This window comes from Typopeltis vanoorti, unplaced genomic scaffold (genome assembly GCF_054136105.1).
Source record: "Typopeltis vanoorti isolate ZY-2024b unplaced genomic scaffold, IOZ_Tvanoo_1.0 HiC_scaffold_24, whole genome shotgun sequence".
In the NCBI taxonomy this organism is placed as follows: domain Eukaryota; kingdom Metazoa; phylum Arthropoda; class Arachnida; order Uropygi; family Thelyphonidae; genus Typopeltis; species Typopeltis vanoorti.
Genome location: NW_028328064.1, coordinates 520,498 through 546,286, shown reverse-complemented (window position 1 = coordinate 546,286; position 25,789 = coordinate 520,498). Strand labels below are relative to the sequence as shown.

Below are 25,789 nucleotides of genomic sequence, written 5' to 3'. Positions count from 1 at the left end.
AAGCTGCATTTTTCTACGTGATATTGACAGTACATACAACGACGACAAAAGGTTAGTGTCTATCGGAAAAATATATGAGTATATATTTTTCTTTTTCATATATTTATTTATAAATACATAAAAAATAAACTGTTCTGATTTGTTATAGGATATTTTTTTCCGCGATAGTCCTACTTATGAGACATTTCTAATACAAAGTTGAGGTCAGATGAATTTTTTAGAATGAGAGAATATTAGGAGATATTTTCTCATTCTAAAAAATTCATCAGACCTCAACTTTGTATTAAAAATGTTCATAAAATATCATTAGGACTATCGCGGAAAAAATAACAAATCAGAACAGTTTCTTTTTATGTTGCGATCTGAAGTTTCTACTCAGAAAGTTCTATTGAATGCGTACGTCAAAGACCAAAATGATGCTCGATGATCTTTACCGGTTCATGAAATGTAATTTTCACTGCACGCCAACGCTACAAACCGGCATTATGGATGAGGTGTGAGTTCTAAAAAAGAAGTACATAAAAGAAATAAATGTAACCGATCAAAATGTTTTCTTGTAGCTCCCTTTAGAAATAACTCGTAGACAACATTGAATTTCTTTTATTTATCGTAGGATTTCTCTATATTAAAAACAAGAACGGTTACAACTACTCCAGCTTGATGCTTATTTTATTTGTACTTTTGATGTTCTGAGTCTATGGCTGAAAAGGAATATATTCAAGAATATAAACAGAAATGGTAACATTAAATCAGGAGAAGTTTATCGTCAATGTGAGAATAGACGCCCAAGAAGACTTTTAACTTTTATTCTGATAGAGAAATAGGACCAAGTATAACTTTTATTACCAATATGAACAAAAAGTTGTCGGTAGCATTTCAGTACTAAAAATCATAGAAGGTTTAGAAATCGAGGCATCTTCGCACTATAGTGCATATCCCAACGGTGCAGTGTCCATATCCGTAGTAAATTGCTTTGTTTATTTAATTTCTATCTTAAATTTTATTTTTCCTCATTAAATTATACAAATCTGTCACTTACGAAAACAACAATGACAATAATAAAACGATGGCTTACCCCAGGGCGGTCAAAATCGATATTGGTCCTTACCACCCTATTGTGCACTACTTGAGCTGGTCGGAAATTATTACCTAAAGGCGCTTTGGGATTACTGGAATCTCCCTGCATGAGCTTTCTCAATGCATACAGCTGAAAAAAATGTCAACGACATATTAACCAGTGAGTCTAATTGGAGTGTAAAATAAGACTCAAATGTGATCTGAAATTTTACTAAAAATAAATAAAACAATGAAGAAAAAAGAAAGATTGATAATAAAACTACAAACAGAAAAAATATGATCAATAAATAATGCTCAAATAATACTGTAAATGACGTAAACAATGAAATAGTTATGATAAAGCTAACAAGGAAAATCAACAATGGAAGTATATCAAAAGACGTAACAATCGAATACTAAATTGTGCAGGAAATGTACAATTTTCTATTATTGTAGAGAGAAAGATATCATTCAATTGAGTTCTATACGTATGCAATGAGAGATTCACTTGATAAGTGAATAATCCGCTTAAAATCTATAAACTTAAGAAAAAAAATTTAATCCAAACTAGTGACAGCGATAAGCGAAGACGGTCGGGTTGAATTTCAGGTAATCTTCCAAGTAGCAAAGAGCATCAGAACTAAGAACGGATTCTTGTTTTAACGGAACTATTTTTTGGTTCATTGTGAGGTTCACTACGAGCCAACTTTGAGTCTACCGTACGTAGAGAAAAGGAATTTAAGAAACAGGGATTAGAAAGACCAAGCCAATCAACAAAATCCTAAAGGGAACAAGGCAGAAAAGACAGCTTATACGCATACGTCTACTGATGAGCAATCTCTCTTCATCCTTTCTAAGATATTTATCCCGAGCACAAATCCACGCAATGCTTAAAAAAAAAAAAAAAGTCTGATTGTTCCACTTCTCGGGGCAAGTCCTATAAAAAGGCAGTAAAGCCGATGAGGGACGAAAGAGATTGGAATCCAGACAGATCCTCCCGTAGTTCGTGACAGCATGTCAAATGCCACTGCAATAAGCGCGCATCTGCCACAGCTGTGTAGCCGTCTTAGGTGCCACATAAAATTCAAAACAATCCCTAATCCAAGCAGTACGACGAAATTGGCCCACGAGAAATAATGCAGCAAGAAAGGGGATCCAATGAGGAAGTTCTTCTTGGTATAAGTGAGGCGGGGAAGAAGGTTAAAAGTCATTTCTAATAATGCGATGTCGGGGGGAGGGGGCGTGGATAGAACAGACGAGAGATGCATTCGAAAAAAGGGATGAAGTTAAAGCGGAGAAAAATAAAAGAAATAAGAGAATGGATAGATATATAGAGAGAGCTGAAATACTGAAAATGAAAGCAAAAATAAATAAATAAAAGAAAGTGAAAAACCAAATAAAGAAAGAAGGAAAAAAGAACGGAGAAAGAAAGAAAATGCGAAGAATTTAAAAATATAGAGAGAAAATAGAGCAAATGTAGTATGTGTGTGTGTATGTGAGAGAGAGAGAGAGAGAGAGAGAGATGAAAAAGGAGGGAGAAATAAGTAAGAAAAGAGGGGAAGATGAAGAAGGTGAAAATCGAGATGACAAAGGAGAGAGAGAGAGATTAACAATATGAGAGTAGAGAAAACAGGAAGAAAAATAGAAAGAAAATAAAAAAGTTTTTTTTTCTAATTTCCTCCACATGTTTTGTAGAATCTTATGTATAATAGCTAGGAAACGTATAGAGCATTTAGTATTGTGAATGGGCAACGAGTTAGCCATAAATTGGACTCTAAAGAATCAACACGATCGTTTTCATGATACTTCAGGCCTCCATTGAGCACCGAACATGAAAATCTCCTACTGGTTGCTGCTATGAGATGCTTAAATTCTTAGGGCTACCGCCTCTACATCCCCTATGGTGGAAAATCTGGTTTATGTGGTTAAACCTAGCAGATGACATTCGTAAAATACTTCTATCACCTCACAGAAAATATACGACTTGAAGTTTAAGCACAATTTCAGTTCCTTAGATATATACGTCTTTATGCAAAATCGTAACATTGCGAATATTAGAACTCTAAGAATATATTTTTCAACATCGTTGCAAAGCAATGAGGGGAATAACAGTAAATACTGTACAATTCCCAGTATTCCCCTGTAAAACCATTTTCACTGCATGACTGAACTGTATGGAATATTCGCTATTCAGGAGAAGTTGCATCTACAGGGGAAAACTTCAAATGTCACTGCAGCCCTATACGACTACAGCATTTGCATCTATGGACAAGGATTACCGATGATGGCCGGAAGTAAAAGAAGCAAGGTTCTTAGGAGGGTTTTTTAAAGATATTTTACAGCAAAGCGATGTTTCTTGGAAGGTACAGAGGAAGGAAATAAGTGAGAAAAGTTGTAAGAAGGTGTGGGCAAACTCGCAGGTGTCACAAAAAACGTCTACGAAGTTGGACTGGTTCTTAGAAAACGGAGACATGTTAGCGAGCAAGAGCAGAAGCTACAAAATAGAGTGCGCACGGAAAACACGAGATATACATTAGGGAAATCTTCTGAGAGTTGCCATGTGATCGGGTGCTATTTCTTACTGAATACGTCGTGTCTATAACGTTAGGCTTAGCGTGGTTTTCTTAGAATTGTGCAAAAATCATTATTCTAAATGACTCGTTTCGAGATGGTTGTAGACACGTGGAAAGAAAATAAAATTTAATAACACGCAGGAAGGAGAACATCTCAGTTAATTACATTCTCCATCATCATCATCTCCCTGTGTTCTTCCCCTAATCCCCTGCAAGTAATCATGTTGCTCATACCACAAGGCGGGGCCGGCAAACGGTGTACATCACCGGTGACACTAACTGCCCCATCTGAAGTCTCTTGAGAAAGCCATCAATCTTAAAGCGTCAGACGCAATGACCATGAAAGACGCCGATGACGTCATAATCACATACCTGCTGCCGGGTGATGTACAAAGGCTTGTTCATGACGATCCAAGTTACCGTCTCGTAACATCCGGGCATTGTCGTGGATCCTTCGTAAGTCATGTAGTATTCCGTGTCGGGTAGGAGTTCTCTGACTGACAGCGACTTCAGCTCCGCCTGTTGGCCTTTTGGTGTAACAAAGAAAAGAAAGAACAAGTCAGATGAATCAGTAACAAACATGGTTTTGTACTTTATTACTAAAGCATTAAAGAGTGAGTTTGTAAAAGGGCGTTTTTGTAGCTGTGGCTTGTTCTAATTAAGTGATTCTATTTATGGACAGAGGGAACACGTTACGCGAAGTTGTCTCTTGTGAAAGATTGTGTACATTACAAGTGGGTTTTCATGAAATTTTGTCTAGCATAAAAACAAACAAAAAACATCGTTGCTTGAAAGTTTTTTTTTTATTACACAAAATTTACTTCAAATTTCATAAAACAGACGACATAGCAACAGCTACATTCTTGTGTAATTAAATAACATTAAATATAAGAAACTAATTCACATTATATTAACATTGACACTGGTTTAAGACATTGATTATTTCTATTTCTAAATGTTAAAAAAATTCTTCCTCAAAGTAGACTTGAAACTAAATCGGTTAAAATGAAAATTAAGTAAATGCTTTCACTTCTAATATAACTATGAAATGTATAATAAAAAGGTGTATTTCTTAAAAGATTAATTATTTTAAATATTTTAATTTAATATTTTAAATTATTTTCTAATTTATAGAAAATTATTTCAAATATTATAGATGTTTATATTTTTCTTCTTGTTATATGTATAATGTGTAATTTTATTATTTAAATTAAGAAAAAATTTACAGTGTCTCTAAATGCCTTACGTGTCAAGTGTACATACTTCTTTTTAGTAATATTTTCGTAAATGATATATTAATAAAAAAAAACAGAATTTCCACAATTCGTTATGGAAATACACCTCTTCGTAATTTTAAATGGCCATATACCAAATACACGCAATTATAACTTCGATATTTATCCTGGTAAAGAATAGATAGCATAACATAATGGAGTGATACAATTTTTGTCGTTCCAAACAACTGGCTATAGATTTAAATCCAATCTTAAGCTGTTGTTGTTGATGATGATGTTTGAAATTGACTGAAACAATTAACACTACGCGGCCGGTGTATTATGTCTATAAATTTACGTGTGTATGTGTGTGTGTGTTTATTTGTTTGTTCTTCTGACCTACTTTCCCATACGGACGTTCCAGATTTTTCTGGAACGTTCGTATGGGATTATTCTATCTTTTATTCTTCTATATTATCTAATTTTACCCTTCTTTCATTTATTATGCATTTCATTCCTCCTCCTACTCATCTCTCTCTCTCTCTCTCTCTCTCATCTCTTTTATTCCTTTTTATGCGCCACAGTTTTCCCTGTTATCTCCATTTCTCTGTTCAAATATCATTTATTCTTTCTTTTTATTCCTAATTATTTTCCAGCTCTTTTCGCTTTCAGTTTTCATCCTTATTCCTTACCACTCGCTTTATTCTCTCTCTATCTCTATCTATCTATCCCCTTCATGTTTTTATTTATAATTCTTCACCCCCCTCATTTTCTTTCTGTATTTTTATATTCTCTTACTTTTGTACTTCTTTCAATAGTCCGTTTGCTGCATTCAAAATATTACACCCACATTGATTTTCTAATTTCTTTCTTCTATCATTCTTTCTTTCTTGTTTTCTATTCTTGTTGTATTTCTCATTCGTTCTTTTTTTTAAAAAAAAAATACTCTTTCAAATCTACAATCTTTATTCTGCTTATTCTCTCTCTCTTTCTCTCTTATTCACCTTATACTTTCCTTTGTCTAAGTTTCTACTTTCTTTCTTTCTCTTCCTGTATCCCTTTTTCTTTCTTCTCTTTTGTCAATGCATCCATTCTTCTGCAAACATCAAAGTCGAGCGATGTTAACAGCACATTGGAGTGTTTTTCTGCCTGTCTTAGTGTCCTCCTTAATCTAACATTTCTCTTGAGCACAAAGCTGTATATTACTATAGGAAAACACATCACTATGAAAACAAAAAAAAAACGAACCAGAAATGCACGTCCAGAAAAGGAAGAAAATGGAAAGAAAAAAAAAAGCAGTCTGTGTTGTTAGAGATTCGCTAGTCATTATCCACATCATTAGAAGAAGGTGGAAGCAGCTCTTTGTAAGAGGAGACATACCTTTCTTATCTGTGATGGAAGAAAGATGTTAATGTAGCTTTTTCCTCTAGCGAGCCCTGGAGACATGCACTGTTCATTAGTTGATTGTTATCCAGAAACAGCGAAATTACGTATGCAAGAACGAGCACCTGATTTTCTTATTAATACGAGACACTTGCATTGAACTGGGTTACAATTATTATCGTAACTCGCTTGAACGATAAATGTCTGTTAGAGGTTATGGTGGGGACTTTAAACTCACTGTTAAAACAGTAATATTTTCGACTAACTATATGAAGAATAAATTACTCTCTGATTCAAGCTATTGTTGATAATGCGCAATATTTAGTAATAAACAATAGATGTTCGGTATTATGTTTTTCATTTAATAATGAAAAGTAAATTATTTTCAGTCATTCATCAGCGCCATCTATAAGTCAAGCAATGAACTATCACCTAATTTTCTACTTGTCATTTTGAATAGAAAAATTATATATATATATGTTTAATAGGGAATTATATATATATATATATATATAACTAATTAAACAAATTATTCCTGTCATGTGTAGTATCCCACCCACCCACCCACACACACACACATACACACACACAATGAAAGCTACTTCACAAAATCTAAGGAATACATACAGAGATAGATAAAATCTATTTAAATATATTAATACCTTATAGTCCTGATAAGGACTGGCTTAAAGGGGCGAAGCAAGAATGCTTTTCATCTTCCCCATTATCAGTAGAGGAGAGTTTAAAGATAAGGTGTTATTGAGCTATGAGTTCTGATTATGGCAGGAGGGTAACAGCAATAGCCGAGCCTCGGTTAGAACTTCATTGGCTGCAGCATAGCAATCCATTACCCTCCTAGGGTGGAATCATCATTCTTCCTCCACTTTCCATATATTAATATTAATACAGTCCTTATAAGGACTGGCTTAAAGGAGCGAAGCAAGAATGCTTTTCATCTTCCCCGTTATCTGTAGAGAACAGTGTAGGGATAAGGTGTTATTGAGCGCAATTAAAGCTCTGATCATGGCAGGAGGGTACCAGCAATAGCCGAGCCTCAGTTAGAACTTCATTGGCTACAGCCTTGTCATCCATTACCCTCCAAGGATATAGGTCCAGTCTTCTCCTCTCCAAAACGCTCTGATCTATATTAATATTATTAATACATCTAATAAAGCTATTTCTTAAATACATTTTATTAATAAATAAAAATGTATATTAAGAAATTGCATAATAAAATTTAAATATCTAATATTTCTTAAATAAACTACCTACATGACATTTAATATATAGCATAACTTAATATTATATAAGAAATCTTATAATATATGTCATTTATACAGATCCAATGGTTTCTTTCTTATTCATCGAAACCGCTTCATGTTGTAATAATAATACCAGGGGAGAATTCTCCATGCTTGCTGCGCTAGCATAGCAAGCATAGTAAGCATAGCTCATGAATTGAGAAAGAAGTAATATTTATTTGTTAATAAATGCATGCATTTATAATCATTCCATTTATGCTTTTATTTTTGTAGACAGAAGACGTCTTAAGCTTGCGCGGCAATAATCAAGCTTTGCGTTGTGTATCGAAGGCCGATGCTTGCTCGTCTAGTCAAAGCTACCTTGGCTTGCTCGGTTGTAGGAGCTTCCAGGTCCTCGCAACAGCACTGTGATTTCATGCACGCGCATAGCCATTTCACGTCGTCTCACTCTGTTGCTTAAACACAGGCCATACGCAGTCAACCTAGCTGTAGCCAGTGAGCTTCAGCCAGCTTTTACAAGTGTGCGTGTTGCTTGGGAAAATTAAGTTACAACCAACTTTTTATCACGATGTTATTGACCAGTTAATAAAGAAGAACCGTAGGGTAGAATTTGTATTCAAGTAGCTAAATTGAAAAAGATAGAATATCATTTGTAAAATAAATGTATTTGTATGATTGAATGTACATAAATTTCTAAATATATAGTTTTAAATGGTCAGTAATTCATTAATCCGCTAATCAGACTTCAATCACACCTCTCACTCCCTGAATGATAACAAGAGAGCAAGCGTGAATTTCAAGACCAGCATTCGCCCCTGAATACTATAATAGATTACATTGTTAGAGGCGAAGGAATATCTCAATCAAGTGAAGAAGCATCTGAGCTTAGCTTACAAGCAAAACATAAATTCGCTCTGAACAAAAGGGATCTGACCATCGTATATTTTTAAATTTTCAATTAAAACTTATTTTATTTATTGATTTATATGTACAAAATTAATTTTATTTGTTCATAAATTTATAAAATTGTACTCAAAATAAAAGAAATGACATGACATCCAGTAACTTGGAATTTCGTGGGTTACACGTCATTGCAAATAGCGTCTAAATTATGTTCATTAAAAAATAACTGTTAGGATTATTTAGGACTAACAACCAAATGATATTACTGCAGTAGTACATTTTTTCTGCTCTAAGTGAATTACAATCTGTTGCATTATGCGCTGTTTATGAGAAATAAATTTTCACTGCTTCAAAAATGTAAACGGATTTCAACGACCAGAGCATGCGCGTCAAGGTTTGTTTTGATTGGAGGATGTGAAACTATAGAATTGTTTCGTTTCGTACTAGAAATAACGAGATTCTTTATTAATATTTCATTATTTTTTTCCCAATAGTGGAAGAACTTCATGATTATTTATGAATTTGAGTATTAGAAATTCATTCCTAAGGATTAAACCGTGAACTGTCTATTCATATGTCAATTATGATGCTGTTTTTATTTATTTATAAGTTGTCGCGGTAGGCAAAATGATTTAGTGACGTCATAGCGATACTCGCTGAGTTGTTTAAAAAAATCCAATTGATTCTTAGTATTACCGATTTACTGATAATTTTGCGTTACAATTCATTGCATCTTTTTTTCTTGTTTTTATATTTTCATTAATTTTAATTGTTTATTAGATTCACTATTTAAACATATAGGACATCGTGTTTAATTTTTTTTTATTTATCTCAACGGATGTAAATTTTCATGTAATTACGAAACGTTTTTTTTTATTTTATTCAGAAAATGCTCCAAACAATAAATTAAAAATAGACAGTAAGACGCTAAAGGACGCTCACGAGGCGTCTTTTTAAGCAATTACGTTTGAGATTCTTCTCTTCCCTCCCTCCAATCCGACTTTTGTTTTTCATTCCTTAATTCCAATATAATTAATTTGATTGGGTGATGACTTTAAGCACATCAAACAGCTGTTTTTAGAATTAAAAGAACGCGAAGAGGTGTTGTAATCCGTGATGTTTACAGATCAAATTTCAACAAGCTAATTAACTAGCCATTAAAATAATTTGAAATGAATTGACATCGTCATTACGTAAAGTCATCGTAGACACTTAGGCAAACATTACATGCCTGTTACCTGACTGTTAATTCATTTTTTTTATTTCGTACATTATCAACTCCAACTAACAGCCTGAGTTAATTAGAATAATAGTAATAATTATTCACTTTATTAATTCTCTATTCATTTGAAAACTTGTACAAATAACGGACTTTTAAAAATAAAACAACAGGAATTAGATATCCTTAATGTCTAAAGTTGGGAAATGATCACAAAGTAATTCTTAAGAGACCTTTTATTGTGTAGTCAGTCTAAGTTTTGTTTGTATTCACGAAGATTCGATCGCCTCCAACAAATGCTTCTGGTTGGATAGTAGCTGATCCCACCCAAAACTCTTATCTCACTTCAGCCCACATATGTCTTAGATGTCTTTGGGTTGAAAATATCTGGGTTCGAATCCCGTATAAGGAAACGGCAGGATTTCTAAACAATAAAACATGTAAATCGGTCAGAAGAACACACGCAATAATTCTAAACAATAACAATCTGGTTAACAGTAATGTTCAAGTAGACTGTGTACCAAAAGTGAACTTTCTGCGATCTCCTAGCCATCCTGCACTGTTTTAACTTATCTTTACCATTAATTAAATTCATCTAGCCATCACCAATTCTTACCGTAGTATCATCCTGATGAAACAGTCTAGAATTTGACAAACTCGGTGACCTGTTTACATTCTTCTGTATCCAGCTGTTTTGAGCTGATAGAAATGAAATTCTGTGAGTTCGTCTGCTACTGTTCTATGAGAATCTACTACTTTCTATCTATTCCTACTATTCTATGAGATAGTCTGCTATCCTATGAATCTACTATTGCAGGAGATCGTCTCTCACCCTCTACTCTACAATACGATACAATAATAGTGAGTAGGGAATAGTGAGTAGGGGCCCGTCAGTTACTGTGCACGATTCTTGTGACCTCCCCCCCCCTTCCCGACTTATCGTATAAACAAGCTTTCTCTGGTCTCAAGAATGCCTTTCAGCGGATGCTTTCTGATTAATGGGCCATCCATATTACCATGTTTGCTGTGATTTATTCAAATTCTATCAGAGTGAACGTTTCTGTGATATTCGGCATTTGTTATCATCGCTCTGCTCCTCCTCTCACAATAATGACCACTAAGTGTATATATAAATGATTTAAGGAAACTCATTAGGATCATTATACATTCCATTGTATTAAATACAGCAGTATTAATCGTTCCCTGAGCTTTATAAAAGAAAATACTTCTCAATATTCTATATTTTGTGTACCTTATTTCGTTTTCCTTGCAAGAGAAAATTGTACTTTGTCTGAAGATATTGAAGGAAGAAAAGTCACAGAAATATCGACACACAGTTCCCAACTGTCTGAAAATGAGTCTATATTGACTCATTTTCAGACAGTTGGATATATATTGACTCATTTTTACTCATTTTATGGAGACTGACCATCAAACAGTCTTCATAAAACGAGCGCATAGAATTTCTGGTGCGCTCAGGATGAACAAATGCAAAGAGTAAATCCTAAAGAACAAGCCAATATAAATGTTACTGCAGTGTGATTCTCGAACATCACAATAACTGGTCGCTAGTGCGACTACGGATGATCAAGGAGTGACAGAATATATTATTGCATGTTATTTCGAATTGTCCGTTATTTGTCGTCTTATTCGTTCACTCCTATATGATTCGCTATCCTACAAGAGTTTAAAATTTTGGAATGCACGTCTTCTGTATTGTACAGTCATATCAAAAAAAAAAAAAACTATTAAAACAAATCTCCAATGATGTTGTGTTGCCTGCAGATCTCGACTAATTCAGAATAGCAGTAAATTGATGTGTCGAAATATTCAACCAAACTCCACTGCAATGGTTTATACATGAATAGGCCTACAATTGGAGTAACAGATGACCATTTCTTAGTATTAACTTGATTTCTAAACAAATATTGGGGCAAACAAATTTTGAATTTTGAAATTTTGAAACGCAACTGGATCACAGTTGGAATATGATTTTATTAGCTAAAGACGAGAACAATAAATAAATAAATAAATAATAATAAAAATAAATAATAAAATTGATAAATAATTACTACATGGAAATTGTCTTATATTTAAATTATAAGCATTGATAATCGTTTTCCTATAAAAAAAATTAAATGGAGCATGCACTGTAACAAGTCAACATGTCGGACTACAGACCATAATTACTAGTTCACCAGAGACAAATGCACTGATTACCTTTGTTTTTAATTCCTTTGTCTATAAGGAAATCTTATTCGTTGGTTTGTACAATGCTTCTGTGAACGTCACATCCGTTTTGTTCCCACCTGTGAAGCTTAAACTATTGTGTTAAACGACTGGACTGCGTTCAGCTCGCGCTAAAACAAGTTAAACAAATACAAGCAAAGTTGTAAACTACGTTGTATAAAGTAACAGAATATACAGTATAGGAGATGATATTTTGGCCACAGCCTGTCGCTAAAATCATCTATCATCTTCGCTTCTTGGGAGCATAATTAAGTATTAAAGTGGTGATAAGTCCAATCTTAAAAAAGCGAATAATAAAATGTAATATAAAAAGGATTAAATTCAGTTTAATATCGGATTCTGTACTTTGTTTTATGGAAAAAGGTGCCGGTATATGCATGCTAACCAAAGAAAGAAATTCTGATTATAATTTAAGTTCTCATATAAAGAGTAAAACACACAGTAAATATGGTTTAAAATTCTTAAAATATATTTTGATAAAAAATAAATTAATTTTAATTTCTTCATAATACTAATAAAACCTTTTTGTTTAAATAAGCATCAATTAATAAAATTCATGCGAAGAAGTAGAATTACAATTAGCGACGCCACATACATCACAGCGCCTCTAAGCGGATCGTACGTGTACCAACCACTATCATTTTGTTAGTCATTATAAAATTCCAATTAGTGACGTCACATACATCACAGCGCCTCTAAGCGGATCGTACGCGTACCAACTACTATATTTTTGTTAATCATTATTAAAATGTAAGAAGTAATAAAATTTAAATTTTAAATTAAATTTTAAGCTTAAAATTTGTGTTAGGTAAACATAAATTAGCCTTTTCTTTTAATTTCATTTATGGAAGTTATTTAAAGTGATTATTATAAGTGGTCAACTGCATGCCTAAAAATCTATAATCACATGACTTTGTTTTATTCAAGATCGTCTATAAACGAAGATTTTTTCAAACAGATTTAGAATAGTGCTGGTATTGCCATATTCCAGACAACTCTAGTTTAAAAATACTGAAGACGTCTTTAAGTTCCTATGAGACGTAAAAAACAAGCACACTTAACAAGAGAGAGTAGAGAGAGACAGCGAAGATTGGTCTCGTCTCCGATTTCTTCGCGTTCCCTTTGCAGATGAAAATTTCAGCTATTCCGTTTGCTCCTTTAACAGAGCCTCCACTTGGATGTGTGCTACTCATCAACGCACAAACACTCGTGGGAAAAAGTGTCTGTCTGCAATGGCTGATTGGTCACGTGCACTAACCCGAGAGTTAGACGGTGCACCGTTCCAAAAGCCTGAGGAAAGCAGAGTAAATATCTCAGCTGTCACGGAATGCTACCTCTAGAAAGTTCTCACTAGACTCACTTCTGCAACATTAAGGAAACTCGTGCTTCTTGGCACACGTGAAGAACTAATACGCATGCGCGCTTAAAAAAAAAATAAAAAAATAAAGAGACAAAAAAATCCGTTTTATACTTTAGCTTGAAATGTACATTTTTGACTACTAGTGGCACGTATCGCGTGTCTCGTGCTAAAAGTACCACACGTAGTAGGTTGCTCGTGGTTAAAGTGAAAAGTACAACACGTAGAAAGATATCGCGTGCTAAAGAACGCGTTCCAACAATACAACTCCAAGACTATTACGCAACAAATACTTGATTGCAGACGTACTGCAGTAACAATGTATACTCAAGTCAAATAATGTAGAAAGGCTAAAATGCGTGCAGGCATTTCGTTTGGCAAAGCTGAAATGCACTCTTGTAATGGTGAATTAAAAATAAATAAATAAATTCTTGCTTTAAATATCAAATAGAATTTAAAATTGAAAAACCTTTTTTTTAAAAAATAATGCCAAAAAAACTCTTACAATTTTAAATTGAACTTAAGCCGTATGATTCATATAAAGAATGCTAATCCTTCGTGCAACCGACGCACTATCTATAAATTAGCTCGCATCAACTCCCAGGCGATTGTTTAATAAAATTTTGATAGCTAATAGTTTTCTCGGGTAAATTATTAACTCAAATTTGAAATCTATAGTTTTACCGTTAAATTAGCAGTTGATATTAGCCTACATTACGACCCATTTCTCCTCTATTATGGCCTTTTTATAGATTAACCAGTGAACTGCTAGCTCCATCAGCATCTTTACCTTACGATACTGTCCTTCATAAATTACTAAAGATTTAATGACAAGGCCTACGGGACCAGGGTGGAGTATATTAGCGTGACGTGTGCAGATAAAGAACGCTATGAAAACTTTCCCCAAACTAGTTTTGCTTCGATCTAAGTGGGACCCATCTGCTACGCACACACACGCCCGTTGCTAGGGGTAGTAGAAAAGTTAATTTTCATTGGTATCATCTTACCTTTCTCGATGATACACAAAACGCCTAGAGACATCTGCAATAGTTAGAGTATGTTTGCGTGTATGCAAGACACTCAGCATGTGTGTGTAAAATGAAGGGTCGATAGAAAGATACGGCTTAGAATGATGATGGCTGTCGTGCTAGTGCTATAGTAGTGGAGTTTACGAAGTCGGTAAAAATGGGATCATGTTCGTCGGTCGAAATTAACTGGCGCAAGTAAACTGTATGACATGACGTCATCGCTGTTTTATTTGCGAATGAAAGTGCTTATCTGAGATGAGTTCTCTCCTTGAAAAATGGGGTTGTTACGGTTCGTTATAATGCAACCTCATAGCACTGTATTTGTTCTGTTATCAGTGAAATATTGCACGGGGTATGTAAATAACTAGTGACATAAATGTCCAGTGATTTATTCTTCTCACAGGAAATGCAATATATTAAAATACACTCACAAAGACAATAAAAAATGGCCAAAAAGTTTCTGGTGTGCTACAAGTAACAACAATATAAACAAAACAACAGATTCTCTTGATGCGGTCATCAATTAAAGTCGGATTTATAATGTGAATTATAAATATGTATAAATAAATTATAAATTACGTTTATGGATATACCATTATGTTGCATAATCACTATAAAAATAAATAAATGCAAATATTTTATGACGAAATGCAAGAAAGAACTTGGGGATTCTCTAGGAGTTAGCCTATAGTATTTTCGCTAGATAAATAATGTATTCATTTGTTTAATCCTAGAAGACAAAACAGACATGCGCAATAATTCGGTGATTTACAAAAATTATCAATTTTAAATTCAGTAATGTTAGTTGTTTTAAGACTGTGATTCCTTCTTTGAGATGACTGAATAAATAATATAGAATAAAAAGGGAGAGTTGTAAATTCATGTAATAATAATAATAAAATAGTATAGTTAATTGTATAGTTAAATCACTATTCATTCATTAATATGTTTATTTTCTCCTTAACACCACGTTCAAACTTCACTGATTAAGCAGTAAGATTTGAGCCACCGATGTAATGTAAAAATGCAAAACTGATATTTTAAAAAATTCGAGTTATACTCGAAGTACACGTGTAATAAATAAATGGATTTTTTTAAATAAAATATTCAAAATTTAACTGTATTGTTTGATAATATTCCATGAAAATAGTTCGTTTTTTGGCAGCCAGATCGTGATTTTCTACTTGAGGATCGACTTCACTGCTATACATATCGCGTTGGTGTTAGAACACTTGAGTAGTTTTTTTCCAATTTGGAGTGAAGTTTTGGTGGAAATAAAAACGAAGAAAATTACGAGTAGTAAAAGAAGAGGCTGTGAAAGGAAGGGTCCGAAAATTGTTGTAGTTGATCATTTTTTTTTTTTTGGTTCAATCCAACTTCTGCGAAAGGCTGCGATATATAGTAGTAGTAATAGCGCCATAGATAGGCTAAAGGTTATATAATCCGAAAACCATGCTCTAGAAAGCACAAAAACAGCCATTCCATAATAGGGGTTGAACCCATAAGTAGAAGAGCAGGTACGCTGTCTGCTAGACCAGATCAGGCAAGCATAATTTGTAGATAATAATATACAGACATTATCCATTTCATCATATTCTTAGATGAAATGGATAAATTTACTCACTAACCTTTACTGTTGGTGCGAAGAGCTTAGTGAACAGAAACCAGTATCTTGTTTGGTTTGTTTCATGAGATCTTTCCTGTGCCAGTAATAAATTACGAGCGATACTAACAATGAACTGCATACAGTCAATGTGCTATATGCATCGCGTGTTGAAGACTGATCTGAATTGTTGGTACCTATGCATCCTGATGCTCCTACTGCTAGAGGAATGACAGTGAAATGCAGCTAGGTTCTGGTTTAAATAAATATTTCTAATCTCTTATTATTATATTATTTATCTCTTTATAATTTTTTTCCAAAAACGATTAATAACTCTACATAGGCCGCTAAGAATTAGCATCCAAAATATGTTCAGTACGAATGAGAGGACCCAGTGATAACCATGAGAACAATTCCTATACGGATATCCCCACCAATGGCCTGTTTCTGTGTACTGACTGGTTGGTTTGAAGAGAATTTCTGGATAGTCATAATATTACATCTAAAGCTCATGAATGTATATATATATATATGCACACAAACAAACACGCACACAGATGCGATTGAATTATGGTAACTTCATAAGTCGCGTCGCGCCCATTAAAGTGACATTTTTATATCGGAGGTTTGAAGGTTTTTCATGTATATATTATGTCGTGAATATCGGCCGAAGCAACTGAGAAATATTGAGGCCTGTTAATCGTGTGTGTGTGTGTGTGTGTGTGTGTGTGTTGTTCTGTCTCGTTTGCCTGTTTGTAGGAAGGAAAATAAAAACCTACCCTTCCGCATGAGAACCGACTAACTCAGTTTCATACGAAAAAGCCCTAATAGTTCTTCTTCTCCTAGTCGAATCCAGGTCTAAGATCCACGTCGATACACCTGAGAGGGGGGGTCCTAACACTCCCTTATAATATCGAAATTTGAAGAAATGAATAAAATATAGACTGAAATTAACATTAAGAAAATTGACAGGATGCATTAGGACTAGATAAACAGACACCACGTGATGTATTCAAGAAATTGAGTGGAAAATGAATACAGTCATTTTTTTGTCAACTTTTCGATTCATATATGCAAACAAAACCATCATTAACAATGTGCGGAGGATTAAAATGCGCATTATAATCATGTCAACTACAAACTTCACATCTTGACAATAATAAAAACCATTTCTAATGCCATCCTTTGGGTCTCTTTACTGGGTGAATCCTAAGGTAACCAAGCTATGTTTTGCTGTCTATGGAACTTCATTTCCCTTCGTAGCTGTAAACTACAACATCCCCACTTCCCCCACTCTATCACCTAACAGTAGCAAGGCCTTCATTCCACAAAATCCCATCTACGAAACCCAGGTCCAAATGGCCCTTTCCAAACTATCGTTAGCACTTTTACCGGCAGCACATCCCCACTGCTCTGAGCATTCGACGCACACATTCTCCCATTTCATAGGCGATGAATCTCCCTTATAAGACGCCTAAGGCAGCTCATTTGCCATAACAAAAGGGTCGTAACAATCCACCTGTTGGGAAACATTACTGTAACCATAGATACGACAAAGCTGTGAAAACGTTCGACTTGTGTATGTGTGCAGAAAATTGGAGCGAGTCTTTATGTATCAACTGTAGTTTCTAGTAACGTAATAATACGGAGATATGTCTCCTTCAGGAGTGTTTTACATGACTAACGGCGACAGCGAACACACCCGTATCATACAAAGCAATAATACGGTATTTTCATACTTCCAAAAATCCTGAAATAAAATTCTGTTGCTGTTATTCGTTCAATATTACACAACACAGCCAATGTTTCCATCAATATAGAACGACCCACATTAGACCAAAACAATTACTTGTGCGAAGCAGTGAAATAGCGACATCTGGTGTTAGAAATTTTGAGGAAAAAAGTATAGACCGAATCAGATAAATAATGGAAAAATTCAATAATAATAATAATAAATACTTAAAATTCGGATTACTCCGTCGCAAATATGTTTCATGTAATTTCTACAAATTTCACTTACACCACGCCAATATTTGTCAATCTCTTCTTTAAAATGAAGTCTATTTTTCCCCTTAAATCAGCAAGATTATTTGCCGTGTTATTGTAATGAGTGAAACACACTCGTCCAAAGGTAGCAGGATTTTGTTTATCTAGGAAAGTTTTTTTTTGTTGTTGTTACGAAAAAGGGATGAAAACAAAGGCAAATGAATCATATAGAATGTCCGCGCGGTTAGTCTAGGGGCTTTGCGCTTCGCAACCATATGACTGGGGGAAAGAGTGTCCCAGGTTCGATTCCCGTTGTAAACGTGAGGAATTTGAGGATCTTCCTCAGGCATAGCCAAGTTAGTCGGTCTTGGGCGCGGGCAGTAGGGTTTTTTCCGCCAGTTTATCTGGCGTTTTTCATCCCGCAAGCAGGCAAACTACAGCCATAAATACTTAACCCCCCCATGAGGAGACTCAACTCTCCCCCAATAGGGACGGGGGGGAAAGGGAGGAAAACTCCATACGAATAAATAAAATCATATAGAATAACACATGCAAATAACAAGCAAAATAGAGTGAATTCATAATCGCATCTAGAATTCAAACTATATAATACAGAAAATTCCACATCGTTTCTGTGAAATTCGCTTAAAAAAAAAAAAAAACCGCTTTTTGTTTCTTTCTAGATCAGCAATGTGTTAGATAGTATTCTGTATATGCAATATTTCTTGATTGTTTCGGTATTTATGTAATTGTTTTTAATTATTATTTTTATCTGATAAAGGGAGCTACATCTGGTATTTATTGATCTGGAGAAAGCATACGATAGAGTGCCAAGGCAAGAAGTCTGGAGGTGTCTGAGGGAGAAGAAGGTGCCGGAGAAATATGTCAGGTTGGTGCAGGAAATGTACAGAAATGTGAAGACAAGTGTTCGGTCCTGTTTGGGACAGACAGAAAGTTTTCAAGTAACAGTTGGCTTGCATCAAGGGTCAGCATTAAGTCCGTTTCTGTTTAATATTGTGATCGAGGTGGTAACAGAGGAGGTGAGAGAAGATGCACCTTGGACAATGTTGTATGCAGATGACATCTTGCTGTGTGTAGATTCAAGAGAAGAAGCGGAAACTAAACTGGAAAGATGGAGAAAAGTACTGGAAGAGAGAGGTATGAGACTGAGCAGAAGTAAGACAGAGTATATGTGTTGCAAAGTGAATGGCAACCAGGAGACAGATCTGGAGCTGGAAGGAAATGTCATCAGGAAGGTGAGAGACTTTAGATACTTAGGTTCGACAGTGGAAGAAGATGGAGGAGGTGAGAAGGAAGTGGGATGCAGGATACAAGCAGGTTGGAGGAACTGGAGGGAGATGGCTGGAGTGTTATGTGATAAGAGGGTGCTGATCAATCTGAAAGGCAAAATTTATAGGACAGTAGTGAGGCCAGCTATGACATATGCTATAGAAACTGTGGCCCTGAGGAAAAATAACATTAGCAGGATGGAAGTAGCAGAGATGAGAATGCTTAGGTGGATGTGCGGTGTGACCAGAAAGGATCATCTGAGAAATGACTATGTCAGGGGAACAGTGAAAGTTACGAACTTAGGAGCGAAAATACAGGAGGCAAGGTTGAGATGGTTTGGTCATGTGATGAGGAGGGAGGACGAATATGTGGGAAGAAGGGTCATGCAGATGGATGTGCAAGGAAGGCGGAAGCGTGGGCGGCCAAAAAAGAGATGGAGGGAGCTGGTAGAAGAGGACTTGAAGATGAAGAACTTGGATGTGGTGACAGCCCAAGACAGGAAAGTGTGGAGGAGACTCATAAGAAACAGTGACCCCACTTAAGTGGGAGAAGCTGCAGAAGAAGAAGAAGAATTTTTATCTGATAAAACTTGTTGATTTAATCCAGCTTAGTTAACCAACAATCCATAATCAATTGTTACAATCGATAGATTGCAACAATCGATGCCGCATCTATTGTTCTGTACCAACAATAGATGCTGCAATAATAGATGAACAATAGACACCGCATCTATTGTTCTGTAGCAAGATGGCAAAATGCCTTCGTAGATGATACAACCGACCATCGCATGTTTTCGATAGATAAACACTATTATCACGTATCGATTATAAATACAGCAATATTCTAAGAAGTTAGGTTTGGGTGGTTGGAATCCGACTAAAGTAACTAACGCTATGAGATTAATATATTATATCTGCTAAATGAGTGTAGTTTTTCAGGATGAGAAACCTGATTTTCTTGATAGTACCATGAATCATACTGAAAATAATAACAAACACTTTGAACAATATTACCAAGCAGATAAGCCAAATATTACAACAATAAATACAATAACAACAACAGATAAATGCATGGAACAATGTGTAATCATATAAATATATAGTGGAACAATGGGTCAACATTATTTGGTAGAACAATAGATACAACAATAGGTTAACATTTGGTGGAACGATAGATACAATAGGTGGTCAAGATGTGGTAGAACAATAGATACAACAATAGGTCATTCGTCGAAAATAATAGATACAACAATAGGTCAAGATTTGGTGGAACAATAGCTACAGCAGCACATGACTATACAGTGGAATAAAAGAAGCAGTGAATGAATATGTACTAATCTGATCTTGTGGCTTCCTCTCTTTGAGAGGGTTGCAGCTGATTACTAGGGAGATAATGGCACAAGATGATTTCCCATTACCTTCCTTGTCGTAAGTATTTATGACTGTAACCTGTGTGTTCACGAGAGCGGTTTGCCTGCTTGCGGGATGAAAACCCCCAGATAAACTGGCGGGAAAAAAAACCTGCTGTTCACGCCCAAGATCCGCTAACTTGGCTATGGCTGAGGAAAATCCTTAAGCTCCTCACGTCGTCGACGGGAATCGAACCTAGGACACTCCTTCCCCAGGCATATGGTTGCGAAGCGCAAAGCCACTCGGCTAACCGCGAGGACGAATACGTACTACAATAACAAATAAAAGGATGTACAATATAAATATATACTGGAAGAGTAGATCAACAACGACAACAGAAATATACACTGATACAACAAATAAACATGCTGTAACAGCAGATGTGAGATTTTATATGCTTGGAATAACACAAAATGTATTGTAAAGGTAATACAACAATAACAATAGATTGTTAGTTTAGATGTTGTTCAGAGATGTCGTAACAATGTTTACTCATACAGGAAATCGAAAAAATTCCCCTTTATCTACAACAGATAAATGCTGTTGTTATATCTATAAATATATATAGTTCTGCACAGGGGCGATGTAATAAAATACCGAAAAAAAAGTTTAATTTCAGTACATTCTCATGGTAATTCCTCTGACATATTGAACCCATAACAGAAGTTAATGTGATCAAAGTATATTCGCTGTATTCTACTTATGCAAAACTATACGCTTAGTGTAAATATCCTAAAGGGGAAGAAAAAGAAAAAAAAAACCTCGACTAGCATGTAAAATAGATGTTCAAGTAAGAGAAACCTTAAGAAACACGTCTTTGAGAACGAAGACCTTCTATACACAATGAAATTAAACGTCTCAAGGGGTTGTAAATAGCGTGAAATTTATGTGAGAACGTTGATTACAATGCAGTCTGCTTTAGAGTCGCTGTTTTCGCGAAGAATGAATGCCACTTAAATCCAGTTGTAGACACTCTCATGTTTATCAGGGGACTTTCTGTAAGGGTGATGGTCTCAGTCACGAATGGCTCTGATGTGCTGCGTGCTGGCGTACGGAAGCTATAAACAGAGCCTATTACTATACATTGTATGTGCCAGCTAATGACCCTCCATAAATTCAAGGTTTATATTCCATTGTCCTCAGAGCACATTTGCTATTCTTGATTCTTCTTGTTCTACGCAAATTGTCAAAATTTCCTGGATTAAAGCAAGCTACAAATTTGATACATCTAAAAGCTGGTTTTGTTTCGACCTAAATTTATCGAAATTAAGTTGTCTCTATTAACCGGAAAAACTAAAAATATCGCTTTAATTTAAAAAAAAAAGAAGAAATATATATAAAATTAACTTCTTAATATGTATATTTAAGTGTAAATTAGAGATTCAGCATGTGTCGCATTCGTATGTAATAAATTATTATAAATATGTTTGTATGTACAAAGATGGCTGCGTACTCTGTAGAAACAGCGTCTCCCTCTATCGAGTTAGTCACAAGACTTGTAGGTTCGATTGTAGTTGCCAACCAGAGAAACTTTTGTTTTAACTGATTCCTCAATTAATAATCTTTACCAGAGGCAAACGGCTTTTTTTTTTTTTTTTTCGGAAACTGAAGTTTCAAAATATCGGTCAGGGAAAGTAACAAAGTTTAAACTATAAATTAATTCTATTATAACCTAATGAAATGCTACAAGGTATTTTTTTATTTTAGCAAAAATTCATATTAAATAAAAAAATATATAAAATATATATATATTGTTACATAAAATACAAGTTTAATTATTATTTCAGATAAAAATATGTTTTTGTGGTAAGGTGTGTAAATAGTGTTTAGAATAGGCTATGACTTCGTACCAACTTTCCGATTAGTTTTTTAAAATAGATGTAAAGAATTATCAACAAAATCCAAGTTAGTATTTTATAAATTTTAAGAAACAAATATAAAACAATAATTATAAATAAATAAAAATAAATAATATTTAAGTGCATTAGTTCTGTTTATTATTTTAAAGGTTTACTCTGAAGAATACTCTTGCACCTCCTAATTTTATTCATTTGCATTTAAGAAGATGAACTTACCGTGTGATGACCAGGATAAGAATAGCTCCACCGAAAATCCATGCGTGTCGTAACAGGTGACTAAATGGACGCACAGCCTCGAGGGTTTCGCTCTCTCAGGTTTCTTCCGGAATTTTGCTCCCGGTGAGTGGGGCTTAGATAGATTTCGGGGGATTTTTCCCTGAGAGAGTATTTTGAGTCTCTGGGGAGAGTGTTCTCCGGCGTGGCCCCGTGAGGGGCTTTGTCGGTGGATGCTTCTCCCTGGAATATGAGCGGTTCTGCTCGGTGGTGAGTGGAACCAACGCTGAGTTGGACGATCTTTCTGCCACTATGGAGTGGTCTAGAGATCGTTCCAATTTTTATACAGGGCTTTACTTACGTATCAGCCCCAATGTAGCTCATGCATGTCGTACGAGGCGACTAAAATGGGTATCCAGGGAGGGTAATGGATGGCAATGCTGTAGCCAGTGAAGTTCTAACTGAGGCTCGACTATTGCTGTTACTCTCTTGCCATGATCAGAGCTTTAATTAATAGCTCAATAACACCTTATCCCTACACTGTCCTCTACAGACAACGGGGAAGATGAAAAGCATTCTTGCTTCGCCCATCTAGCCAGTCCTTTTAAGGACTTTTAATATTTAGGGTATTATTTAGTGGACTCCGTTCTCTGGGTTTATATTTATTTATTTATTTTGGTAATCTTCTAACTTTAATTGCATTGTTCTTTTATTTTATCATCTGCATTTATTTTTAATTCCTCTCTTAAATCTTCATTAAGTATGCATTCTCGTGCATCCTTTCACAACGTTAATTCCATTCCAGTCGTCTGTATTTTTTTAAAATTTCATTTCAGAGAAAGGAAATTTAAAAAACAACTCTTCATTTTCTGAAGTATTTTTATTGCTGGGTATTTTCGTGAAGTTATAAAAATTTAAGTGTGTTTCTTTTCTTGTTTGCCTTTCTTTCTTTTTTTTTTTTTTTGTTCGTTGCTATTCCTTGAAAATGTATGCAATTTATTATTTATATCGTTATCAGTTCTGTTATGTCGTTTACTAAATATTTAAAATTATTTATAATTAACAATATTTATTTTTAAGTTTTACTTTTACTATGCCAAGTTTTTTTTCTATGAAATTCGTATTAACTAATTCCATTCAGCACTTAGTTGAAGTAAATAATTAATGAATTTAATAATTTTTGTATCATTATGTAAGAACGTCTGCACAAATAATTTTTTACAATCATATGAGGCATTTCAAAAATCTTCGAATACTGCGCATGCGTAGTTAACAGGATGATGCAATACACTCCTCGACACATTACGGTGTAACTCTAGCAGTTTGCAAAAGTATGGCGTAGAATAGAATAAAAATGAAATGAGTAGGTAGAGATACATCGGACGGTATAAGCAACATTACAAAAATTACCAAAAATATCCCATTACAGAAGTTAACACGACTATGCTCAACAATATGGCCATATAGTTGGTCGATTGGTAGAGCCTCTGCTACTAATGGCTCAGTTAAGTAAGTTTGAGCGCGGTTAGTAGTTGGAAGGAGGAAAAATCGTTCGATGCTGTTAGCACACTCTCCCTTGATGAGTCTTTGGACTCCCTGGAGGTGTCAAATAATAATAATAATAATAATAATATCAGTATTACATATGATCCCATCAAATGGCTAAATAGAAATGGCAGTGGTAGACTATGCTCGAGATTCTGAGGCAACATACGCATTCTTCGAACCAAAAATGATTGAAGGAGTGGTTGTTGATATCCAATGAGACGCCTAAGGTTATCTCATCTCATAAGATGATGGCATTTAAGTCTAGTGATGGCAATAGCACTCGTTGGATGTCTTTGGTTAAATACTCCTTCACCATTTGAGCTCTAAGAGCAGTTGTATTGACATTTATGAACAGAAAATTTGTCCAACTGCTTCCCTACAAATTCGCATAGAGGGTTGGAGGATATTTTCTTAGTACCTTTGGGTAGTTACGGTATCTCTATTAAAACATGAAGATGGATTCAGGCGTTGATCTCGGTTCACATAAGAATACCACCTCCATTGTAAGTTCCTTTGTATGATGTTGGATCGCTCTCTCTCTCTCTCTCTCTCTAGATTAAACAATGTCTAGAGTACGTAGGTAGGTTAAAATGGGACTCATTATAGAACAGAATTGTACCCCATTTGTCAGGACTCCTAGTCCACATATTCAAGAGCTCTGCGGTGGGTTATGACTAAATGGATACAAACTACTGACTTCCTTGGTAAAGTGTTCACTTGAATCGAGCCGTCTAACATAGTTCGTTGGAAATGTTTACACCTGGTGCCGGAGCAACCTCAGGAGACAGTCGATGATAGGACATTGTAGGATTCTTCTTGCTATTAGATCCAGATAGCAGTATGGTCTGGCTGACGTCGCATCGGACAACTCAACTCTTCTTGCAATGGTTCCTGCCTCCTAAAAAAACTGCTTCCATAGCGCTGAGACGGCATTTCGTCACATATTAAGCCAATATGCCTGTGAATGACGTGCTTCAAGTAGTCGTCGAACAGCTTACCATTGGAGATGACGCTAACTTACTGAGTAAGACAAAAACGGGAATGAACTGATGTAACATAAGTAATTTGCATTACACACACACACACAATCGCATTGTTTTTTGTTTTGCAGAATTAAATCGAAAGCTTTTTTTTTTCCCCTAATCATTTATTGAAATGCCAGATGAGTTAATAACGTCCATTCTCGCTCACGAATTAACAGGCTGCGTGTTCGAATTCTACTGAGGGAACATGGATATTTGTAAAAATCTTTATGATTTTCGACTCCTGCTGTGAAACCATCATCCTGTTATTTGGAGGCCTGAGGTGGCTTGGAAAAGTATTGTCGATATTCCTTGATGAAGTAATCCTTATCCACCTACAGTGCTAATGTAGAATAGATTTACGACTTTTCGCGGGACGATATTCAAATAAAAATGTTTCTACAAATGGAATTCTAGTCGTTTTATGATTTTTTTCGTTTTATGATTTTTTTCGTTTTAGTTTTAGTCGTTTTAGTATAAATATGTCACCGGTGCAAATTCTACCTTTCTTATACAACAAGCAATATTTTGCGATTTTTTTCAGATCATGAAAAAAAAATGTCTGAGTACATATCAATACCTCAACTGTTGCGCTTCTTAAGTAGAAATCCTCT

At 35.0% G+C, this 25,789-nt stretch overlaps 1 protein-coding gene across 1 annotated transcript in view; it reads right to left on the bottom strand.

Moving 5' to 3' along the window:
• Positions 1 to 25,789, bottom strand: part of LOC150092162 (carbonic anhydrase-related protein 10-like) — a 146,601-nt gene that overhangs the window by 3,447 nt on the left and 117,365 nt on the right. Inside the window, exons 6-7 of the mRNA XM_090415244.1 lie at positions 4,002 to 4,156; positions 1,076 to 1,207 (exon numbers count right to left, since the gene is read on the bottom strand). Of these exons, the coding sequence (XP_090271370.1) occupies positions 1,076 to 1,207; positions 4,002 to 4,156 (287 nt within the window). The remainder of the gene's footprint in view (positions 1 to 1,075; positions 1,208 to 4,001; positions 4,157 to 25,789) is intronic.